This window comes from Leptopilina boulardi, unplaced genomic scaffold (genome assembly GCF_019393585.1).
Source record: "Leptopilina boulardi isolate dan_hultmark-lab unplaced genomic scaffold, ZJU_Lbou_2.1 LbouV2_333, whole genome shotgun sequence".
Lineage (NCBI taxonomy): Eukaryota > Metazoa > Arthropoda > Insecta > Hymenoptera > Figitidae > Leptopilina > Leptopilina boulardi.
In genome coordinates, this window is record NW_026137900.1 from 1261784 (window position 1) to 1272928 (window position 11145).

Below are 11145 nucleotides of genomic sequence, written 5' to 3' on the forward strand. Positions count from 1 at the left end.
AAAAAATTAATGCCTAAATATATCAGTTAGATTGTAATATATTTTGACAATGACATTTTTGTTCGATAAATTGCACAACATTTATCATTTGGCAATTTCCAAAAAAGACTATGTTTCCATCTACAGTCAAATGCCTTATTCATAAATCAGCATATTATCAATTGACAATCTATTGTAAAAATTGATTCTCAATTAAATTTTGATTTGTAAATTTAGTATTTCAATGGAAATGGTAACATAGATATCACAACTTGAGATACAAATTGTATCGGCCATAAAAAATATTCTATGGCTTAATATGCATTTTATCATAACAGAAAAAAATTTTTTTGATCGTTTTTCTCCGTCTTCATAATGATGCATTCCATGTGTCAATTCAATACAAAAATTTTTCCAACTATGTTAATATTATAATTTTGTATAATCTATCATTTAATAGTAAAAAAAAGAAAAATATGTCCTAGTTATTTTGAGAAATATAAAAAATTGATAAAAATAGAAGAGAAAACAAATTTTGCATTGAATTGACAGGGAATTTGCTTAATGAAAAGACGAAAGATTCCGCACCAAAAACAAAACAAAAAATATTTATACTAAAAATTGAAAATTCTTCAATATACTTTTCTGTGTCTGGGAACCCTGTTCGATTGAATACATTATGGTAGTGTATTATTTATTTATATATAATATATATTTATTTACTTATTTATTAAAGACATTTATTAAAAAACATTTATAAAAAGTTATCTTCTATAATATATATATATATATTTATATGAAAGTACATATATGATATAAATCTATGACTTATTAATTTTTGTAATGGCAAGAAATCTCAGACTCAGAAAAGTGATGAATTTCATCAAGAAAAATATTTTTAAAGACAATGTTGATAATAAATAACATTGAATAATGTTAAGTAACATTAAATTAACAATGAAATATTTACGACTTATTGATATACAGTATAAAATATTTAGACAATAATGAACAAATTAACTTTGTCTTCAAAAAAATATTTATCTGGAAAAATTCTTGAAGATTTTCAATTTTGCACATTAATAATAATAATAATAATAATAATCTTAATTAGGAATGTTAAAAATTTACCTATAAGGCACTTTCATTTTCTGAATATTAGCAAAACGTATTTTTAAGTACGAAAAATATTCGATTCAATTGGGGATTTTATCAATTTTTCGACAACTTAAAAATTCGTAATTATAATGTATCATTCAGGACAGTTGAAAGAGAAATATAAAATTGAAAATAATATGGTAATTCATTACCATACAGTCATGACAATAGATTTTTAAAATATTATTTTTCCTAAAATTCTAAATAAGCACAGAACAGTTTTGAAAAATAATCTAAATAGCACAAAGACAGTTGTAAATCACTGAATTACAGATGAAAATTAATTACGCAATATTTGCTCCTTTTTATTATTTTAATAGCGTGTAAAAAAAAGTTTAGTGTGAAAAATTGTAAAGTATATTAAAAAACAGTCATCGGTTATTGCTTGAGATCGTATACAAAAACTACAAAAATTCGTGTTTTCGTTTTTTTTTTTTTTTTTTTTGTTAGAGTGTAATAGCAAAAAAAAATAAATGCAAAATATTTGAAAAAAATATTTTTTCTAACCTTTGAGATTCTCTATTTGATAAAAAAAATTCTTATTTCATTTAAATGCTTGTGGCAGTGCTTGATGACTTGCGGATAAAAAATTGTAATATTTCCTAACATTATAAAATTGAGCAAGTATTCGCTTTTTATCCCATTTAATCACAAGATCAAATCACGTTTTTTTTTGTTTGTTCTCAAAAAACTATATTATAATATATAAAAAAAACCTGTCCTAAACTGAGTATTCATTATTTCTGAATAAAAAAAAAAATTGTATAAAAAACTTTCTTTCACGAATACGAAAAACTTCACAAATCTTCCGAATGAAAGAATTGGAATGCATTGTTTCGTATTATATATATATATGTATAATATATTTATATTATCAAGTTTTTTTTTATATGAAAATGAATCAAATTTCTTGAAAAGTGTTAATTTTTCACAGAGGCGACTAGAATTTGACAGTAAATATTTTATTCTTCTATTAAAAAATTTGAGCTACTTTTCTAATTTATTTTGAAAAATTGTATTTGTTATATCAAAAATTGACTAATTTAAAGTCAACCTCTTGTTTTAAAGAAACTTGCGTTCTCAAGAGACTTGATTCCAATTAACAGACTTCTGTGATGTCTGTTTTTTTTTTTATGAAACAACTGTTGGAATATCACAATAGATTTTTTTCACTTCTCAGAAATTAGATGCTGAGTAGTTTATAAAATTTTTTTTTTTTTATATAATATCCAATATACCAAATGGCTCGAATGTACTGACGTATCCATTATTGTCTACTGTCAGAAATTTATTGAAATTTTCGGAAACGCATACTTTTGCGTTGCACGATGGCAAAGGAACTAAACATAGCATAGCAGAATTATCTACTTTTTCTACTTTCGATTGCCAAAAGTATTTAGCTAAATCGACTCTTTGGAGTGCAGTAGTAATAGAAGTTCCATTATTGTTGCTCGATTGGCATCCATTACCAGTACCATTGACACCATTTGTGCCATTGGTATTGGTGACATTATTATTACCACCATTAATGTTATTACCATTAATATTTTTTCCATTAATGTTATCGCCATTAATGTTTTTCACATTAACATTATCTCCATTAATGTTTTTGCCATTAATGCTATCACCATTAATGCTCTTGCCATTAATGTTCTCGCCATTAATGTTTTTGCCATTAATAATGTTTTTGCCACTATTAGCTCCATTAATGTTTTCAACATTAATGTTATTATTAACATTCATGCCTTCAATTCCATTCGTACCGATAGTAGCTATACTTAACTTGCTCTCGCTGCTTTGACTGTTCTTCATTTTAAAGCTTGATCTTGGACTAGGAACACTTTGCATACTGATACTGCGACCCATTCGATTTTGTCTTCGTATAGGTTTCACGATAATTGGTGCAACGTTCCACCAAATAAGTTCCTCGGCATTAATTGACAGTAAAATTGGTACATTGTATGAACTTGGGGCCCAATACATTTCGATAATTCGACTGCAGTGAAGAGAAACCGAGTTCACTTCCTTCTTTTCATTCACATCAAAAATCTATAAGTAAAATATTTTTAGTTAATAATTATAAAATTTTATTATTAAATTAATAATTGAAAAAGTAAATTAAAAGTCTTACAGAAATATTTCCGTTCTCAAAACCAATGGCCAAAAGTTTTTCGTCACCGGAAAATTCGAGACAGGTAATTTTCTCTTGAAAATTATAATTCACGTGATAAACGTTAATTGACACTTGAACTGGATTCACTTGGAGATCTTTTTTTATATTGTAAAGCACAACCACTTTTCTTTCATCATTAAGCACAGCTAAAAATGATTTATCAGCACTCAAAGTGCTACTTATCGCAGTTGAATTTGAAGTTCCATAATTTTGACTAGTTGCTAAAAGCCAATTGGAGCCACAAACGTACCAATAATTAATTACAAAATTTTCTGCTACTGTCAAAACTTCTTCTTTGTCCATTTCGTAAATTGACATCACATTACCAGTATCTTGTACTATGTAACATACTTTCGCCTCCAGCCATACCTTGAAAAAGAATTTTAAAATTAATTATTAAAAATAATTTTTTTTTAATGAATTCAGTAAAGAAACTTACATTCAGAGCATTATCATTTTCTTGAAAAAGAATTGCAATACCACTTTCAAAATTGGTTACAATTTTAATAAAGTTCGATGTTCTTTTTCGTGACGAGATACGAATAGAATTGTTAGTATCAACATAAAGTACAAATATCTCTTGTCGTTGTTCCTTTACAATATCGTAAATTAATTTAGAGCCATCTGGAGTTAATATCATGGTGTTTACTTTTCCTTCGACTAATCCTGTTTCGGCTACCATTTTCCATTTATTTTTGTTCCCTCTTATCACAGCTATTGTATTTTTTGAAGTTTGTCTCGCAACCAAATCATCTCCCAAAGGTTTCATTAGAGCGGTGAATAATGGTTTACTATAGTTAAAAAGAAATTTTTTAATTTAAATTAATTTTTAAATTTCTTTGCCATTCAAAGATTGTAGGAAAAAAATATCTTACTGTAAAGGTTTCGGTACTTCGATTTCCTTTAATTCCCATTTGTGTATTATTCTATTCTCATTGCCGCAGAACTAAAACAAATAACAGAAATATTAGAGATTCTATTCTCCATAAAAAAAAATTAAAAAAAACTAACTTACCAGATGTTTTCCTTCCCCTTTATTCCAATAGGTATCCAAACAAAAAACATTTCCCTTATAAATTGCAATCGGCTCGAAACTACTGTGAATCTCCCAAACATTAATGATCCCATCAGATTTAGCAGTAATTAAATATTGACCATCGTATGTTACTGTTGCACAGATAAAAATTGTGTTCGGATCATCAATTTCCGCTTTCTCTTGTTTCATAAAACTGTGTATTTGATTATGAGTTTCCGATTGAAGCCATTTAATGTGCACCGCTTTATTTTTTGTCACTAAAATCAAAGAATTATTTTCTAATGGTAAACCTTTAAAAAAGACAATCTTCATATTCTCCTCACGTTGACAAATTTGTGGATTATAGGAGGATTTATATTCAAATCTATTATTGGCAAATTCGTGTGTTATTAAAACACATTTATTTTCATCCATAACATGCAATAGAATATTTGGATATTGATCGGATGTAAATGTTATTTTTTTCAAACAACAATTATTTTTTACTGATAATGTTTGAAAATTTTCTCCATTTCTTTTCCACACTTGTATTGTACCCTTTGGCGTACAAGCGGCAATAAATTGATCTTTCGGCGAAAATGTAATATCAGAAATGGGATCATCTTCAATCCAAAATGTATGTAAACTATCGTCTTGCGTTAATTTATTGCTAAAAAATCCTGTCCAACAATTTTGTTTTTCCCTTGGACTTTGAACAATTCGACCATCGTCGGAACTTTCTTCATCATTAAGAGAAAAAAGTTTTGCCTTTCCTTCATCGCTTAATGCAAGAAAACAATTGTCAAGATGTGATAGTACCAATAGGACAATTTTTTTCTTTTGAAATCCATAAATGTAATTGGATTTTTTAACAGCAAGATTTTTGTCGACAATGTCGCCATTTTTTGTTGCTATCAACAATGAATGTGGATCGTCTATAAAGCAAATTGTTGATACATCTTCAATGAAGGAATCAATTGTTGATTCGGTTGATAAATTTTCACTCGATGAAATATTACCGTGTCCGAGTATTTTTGTGCGAGATAAATAAAGATTTGAAGCACGTTTACTCGCTAATTCGCGAGCTTGATCCATAATGAATCCCTCCTCAGCGTGATATAATGCTATTTGAACGATATCGAGACAATTTCGAATTCCATGTTTTGTAAAAATACTCATATGATCCTTGAGAAATTTTTCGATATCACTGATTTTTTGTAAAAGATCATCTCTATAACTACGACTTATATATTCCTCGTATTTCTCAAGATCAATCAATAAATCATTTAGGCCGGCATTTATTATTTTCGCTTGAATAAATTCGAGATTTAAATAGATTTTCTCAAAATAATCGTATAATTGGGCTTGCTCCAAATGATGACCAATATAGGAGAAACCATAATTGTCATTTGGCAATTTTGAAAAATCATTGCGACAAACATTTTGATATTTTTTGATGAACGATCGATGTTTTTCTATCATTATATGAGGCGATAATTTCATTCGAAGATGACTAAGTAAAAGATCATGAATACCGTAGACATAATTTTTTAAATCTGCATTCCATTGTCTAGCTGCCAGTGATTTGTTGCAAAGTGTCAACATCAATTCGTCCACATCAAATGATTCTAGGCCCCATAAAATTTCCAAAGTCTGTAAATTATAGAAAATTTTTTTTTAGTGAAATGAATTTTATTTAAAAAAATTTTTTTTGATAATTTTAAATTTGTTGTACCTTCGGCATTATGTTTACACCTTCGCTAAAAATTGATAATTCAAAATATAGTTCTTTCAAATCTGGTTGAAGTTTTTCAATACACATATCGAAGATTGTTGTTCGTCTTTGAATTGCTCTGTGGAAAGAGGATAATTATTTTCAATAGATTATCATTTAAAATTTTTCTTTTTTTTTTTTTTTTTTTTTTTTTTTTGATCGAATTTTTACTATACCTATTATCTGGATCTCGTTTTCGTAAACATTTTAAATAGTACTTCCATCGTGCACGATCTGCAATCAATTGCTCTTTAAAGTCCTCGAATTGTGCCGAGAACATTGAAATAAGTAAAGGCATTCCTTTACATTCCTCGTGAATTTTTTTCGCTTCCGGCGGAAGTTGTTCCACAGAAACATTTAAAACTTTGGCAAATAAACACAAAGACTCTGTTTCTGTGAATCCATCATGTACCTATCAAAAATTAATTCATTTTAATAATTATAAATTTATTATTGTTTATGTTTGATGATAATTACCTTGAAAATAATCGGATGCTTGTGTTTTACAACTGAAAGATCGTCAGTAATAACGAGAGTTTTACAGCAAAAATTAAATGTATCAACAATTTTCTTACAACAGACGTCTTCTAATATTAGAAGAGCATTCTCATGTTGTCTAAGACAGAAATGCAATTTAATTAATCTAATTAAACATTCTTTGAGTGGTTCGGATTTTAATGGGGTTGGAAGTGTATCAGATTTTTTAATGCGTTGATACAATACGTTGAGTTGAATTAATATTTCTTCATCAATTTTTCGTTCGTCAATAGATTCTCGATTTTGTAATTTATTGTCAGAATAACTGAATTTCAAACAGTAAACTTCATTCTGAAAATAGTAATATAGGTATAATTGTAATATTTAAATATTAATTAATAAGCGGGAAATTAAATTGAAAAAAATTTACCCGAAATAAGTTTGAAACTAAATTATCATCCTTTAATGTTATCACAATGAGACTCTTTTTACCAAATCCTTTTAAGCCATGTAGAGCAAGATGTTTGCCAGGTTTTAATTTTCTTAAATCCTGCTTGAACTTTAATACCTACAGAAATTAGAATTTTTTTTTAATATTAATATCCATTTGTTTCTTTTCTGAATTCTTTTTGTTTTCTATGTGAATACTTACCAAAATTAATTCCAAATGATTGCAAATATAGAAATTGATTTTATTAATTAGATAATATAATTTCAAATTAACAATTATTTTTGAATAATTTCGTATGATTTTAAATAATTATTCAAAATTTTGATCCCAATATTAGTATATTCAAAATTTTGATTCTATAGATTTGATTTATTGAAAATTTTTACATACCTTATCCTCTCTTGTGACAAGAAGTCGTGGTACAGGAGGAAGATCATTACAAAGACTCGCAGCACATGATGTCAATTGTGTCAATTCTAAATATTTTTCCATTTGTGTACTAATCCAACAATAATGATGTTTTAATGCTTGATTAAATGCATCAAATGCCGAGGGTCCACATCTGTAAAAATTTTATTTATTTGTCGAGATTAGTAGTATTCTAATTAAAATAAAAAAATTTAATTAATTTTTGTATCTTCTTGAAAAAAAAAAAATTCACATACTGCGGTAATAATTCCAACAATATAGATGCCCTCTCCTTAAGCGTTCTTCCATTTAAAATACTCTTGATATTTTCATCATCGAGAATATTTTCTTTTCTTAGGGGTTTTATTATTTCATTATTAACATCGACATCGTCGATTATTGCTTTATGAAATTTTCTTAAAATATCACAGTGAATTTCCTCCATTACCGTTTTTCATATCTGTTTTTTCTGTAACGGAATATAATTCTTGTATTATTTATTATTAATAATCAACAATTTCACAACAATTATCATGTATTGTTAAGCATTAGGATTGATGCGATTATTATTATTTACTCTAAAAGGAAAAACTCTAAAACAACTCTAACAAATTGTTGTTCTCTTGAAGATTAGTTGACGTGAATCTTTCTCTTATTTTTTTTTTTTTTGCAATTTTTTATGACATCTACGATGAAAAGTTGTATTTCATTTGATTAAAATTAATTTCCTATTAAATACGTGTAATTAAATTGGCAAATATGCGTATTTCAATGTCACGTGGAAAATTGGAGTAGAACAAAAAAAAAGGGAAAAAAACTCGCGAACTCACTGTAGATACTATTTGTTTCCATAGTCTTATAGGTACAAATTTAGAACTTACCAGGTTTTAAAAAGGGTTCCTCCTGCTAAAACATTTCCCTATTGGGTTTTACTTTTTACTTGAGCGCATTTTGGTATTTTTGTATAAAAAATTTAATTTTTTTTCTACAAACTATTGCTTACTAATTCTGACTACGACGCTTTTCACTACACAACACAAACACTAACTAAAGAATTAACCAGAACCAAGCTTTGTTGTTGAGCAGGTCAGCATACTTACGCGATCTTTAGCTGTTTTATTGAGATGACGAAACATTTACTCAATTGATAAAACAGAATGACTTCAAAGTAATTTACTTTAACGATAGTCGATATTATTTTTACTTTCGAAAAATCTCTTTTTTTTTGAATTAATTAATTAATTAACAATTTGTTAATTTCACTTTTTTCTGTTTTGTTAATTTATGTACTAATTAATTATATGAAATTAAAGTTGCAAATAATTATTTTTGCTGAAAAATTTTTACAACAGTTGATAATTTAGTGTTCTTTAAATTTTGAATTTCTCAAAAAAAAACTAATAAATAAATTTTTTAATTTGATGGTAAAAATAATTAAGTGTTTTTGAAAAAAAAGTTTACTCTAATTGTTAGTATTCGAAAAAAATTTGCACTACTTTTAAAATTATTTTTTAATGAAATACTTTTTTTTTATGATATTAAATTTGATTTTGACGCAATAAAAGCAAACAAAGAAATTTTAATATCGGTAAAATTTTTCAAAAAATAGAGTGCGATGGCCGGGAATCGAACCCGGATCAACTGCTTGGAAGGCAACTATGCTGACCATTACACCACCATCGCACCATATTAATTTTATGAATGTTTAAATTGCGAATTTATTAAACCGTATTTCTTGCAATTTATAAGCTTGATTAAATTTTCACGATATGCGAAAATGAAAGTGAATTATATACTTTAGGAATTTTTGATACATGAAATAAGAAACAAAGATTTTTATAGGTACACTATATATTTTTCTACAAAACAAATATAATCTCAAAAACTTCATTTTAAAGATTACAAATAATTATTTAATTAACAATCAGTTGTTAATTGCACATTTGCCATATAAAAGCATTCGATGATTTTTTTTTATATATAAAATTTTTTTTTTTTTTTTAATTTTTTTGTTTTGTATTTTTATTTTTATTATTTCATTTCATTTATTTTATTTAATTTATAAAAAATTTCCAATCAATTTTTTTTCTAATAATTAGTATGGTACTCTTGGAAGAAATGTGTTTTTATCTTATAAAAAACATTTAATGTATATATATATATATATATATATAACTTTTGATTGTGAGGATTATAAATTATATAAATAAATAAAATAAATATTTGTAACTATCACATTTTGCTATTACAATATACACAGCTATTATTAAAATTTACGAAATGTCAATTTACATACATATTATTTGCTAACTCATAGTTTTCACCTATTTTATATAAAAAATTGTCCTCTTTAAGAGCACTCGTATTTATGAAAACTTGGTCCATTGATATTTTATAAAAATTATTTTTCTTTTTAAGAGCACACATGTGACAATTTTAGATATGTTTAATATACTATTTGAAATTCACATGTATATTAAAAAACATAATTTTCCAATAAAAATTTGATTTAAAAAAAAGTATCATACTTTCGAAACCGAAGAATACTCTACAATACATAATAAAATTCTCTGATTTGATAATTTTTCTCTTTTTTTTGGTGAGAGTTTTTCTCTTTTTTATCAATCAAAGTGAGTGATAAGAATTTTTATTTACATATTAATTTTTAAAAAACCATTGGATAAATAATGGTTTTATAGAGTATAAATGTTAAATGAAACAATTTTTTTTTTGTAATTTTTTGTAATTTTTTGTTTTGGATAAATATTGAATTGTATTCAAATAAATATATATTTATTTCTAACTCTAAAATTAATTTTATATCGGATATTTTATATTTTCACTACTCTACAATAATCAAGAGAAATTTAAATTCATGCATATATACTTATATAGATTATATAATATATATAAATTTCTAGTGTACCTATTAAAAAAAATTTTCAACCTTTTTCAATCTCAATATGAATATTTTAAATTGATTATTTTAATTGATAATAATTTATTATTAAAAAAAAAATCATTACTTATCACTCGAATAACTATATATTCTTCGATTTTGAAATTATTATATGTATATATATGATTCGAATTTTAAAAATGCATTATATGCATTAAGTACTTCTTTCTGTTTGTTTTATATAAGACACTTATTAAATTCGTTTTTAGAATTTCTCGTATAAAATTAACATTAAGTACTTTAGCATATTACTCTCTAAATCTGAATTAGTAAAAATGTTTACTAATTCAAATTAGTAAACATTTCTACTAATTCAGATTTAGCGAGTAGAAATTGTCAATTATTTTACATACAATTTGAGATTACTGGAATATTGGAATGCATTATTATTTCTATATATGAAAAATGAAAATAAATAGAAAAATGAGAATTTAATTTCTAATGACTTACATTAGTAAAAACTTATATAAAAAAAGGAGTCTTTAATGATCCCAAAGTTATTAAAATAATTAATTTATCGATATAAATTAATTTTAATTTAATTATTGAGAACTTTAGGAATTATCAATAATACTAAAATTATTCTGTAAACATAATCAGTCATTATTAAAGGTTTTTAAAAAATGTTTAAACATAAAATTATTAAAATACAAAAAAATACGAAAGATGAATTAGTTAATACTGTTAGTATTCCAGTAATCTCTTATACAAATATTCGATACAATTAAAAAAATAGTATCACTGAGTTTTT

At 25.5% G+C, this 11145-nt stretch overlaps 1 protein-coding gene and 1 non-coding gene across 2 annotated transcripts; both read right to left on the bottom strand.

Annotated features, from left to right (window-relative positions):
* Positions 1-288: 288 nt before the first annotated feature.
* LOC127285497 (apoptotic protease-activating factor 1-like) lies at positions 289-8494 on the bottom strand. The gene is made up of 12 exons (XM_051311550.1): positions 8317-8494; positions 7693-7904; positions 7418-7589; positions 7007-7144; positions 6577-6927; positions 6276-6511; positions 6061-6178; positions 4326-5978; positions 4186-4256; positions 3750-4101; positions 3269-3679; positions 289-3186 (listed from the first exon to the last, which is right to left on the bottom strand). Exons 2-12 carry the CDS (start codon positions 7878-7880, stop codon positions 2356-2358), a joined length of 4521 nt encoding a protein of 1506 aa, XP_051167507.1. The 5' UTR covers positions 7881-7904; positions 8317-8494; the 3' UTR covers positions 289-2355.
* Positions 8495-9046: 552 nt separating this feature from the next.
* Trnag-ucc (transfer RNA glycine (anticodon UCC)) lies at positions 9047-9118 on the bottom strand. Its single transcript has one exon. It is a non-coding gene; the product is annotated as a tRNA-Gly (tRNA).
* Positions 9119-11145: the final 2027 nt, after the last annotated feature.

Bases quoted from the DNA above. Each gene is read 5' to 3' on its own strand.
- LOC127285497 (XM_051311550.1), bottom strand. From the start codon at position 7,880: ATGGAGGAAATTCACTGTGATATTTTAAGAAAATTTCATAAAGCAATA. The intron at 6,928-7,006 runs GTAAATTTTTTT...TACTATTTTCAG, and splicing joins TAGTTTCAAACTTATTTCGG to AATGAAGTTTACTGTTTGAA. The intron at 4,257-4,325 runs GTAAGTTAGTTT...TATTTGTTTTAG, and splicing joins AAGGGGAAGGAAAACATCTG to TTCTGCGGCAATGAGAATAG.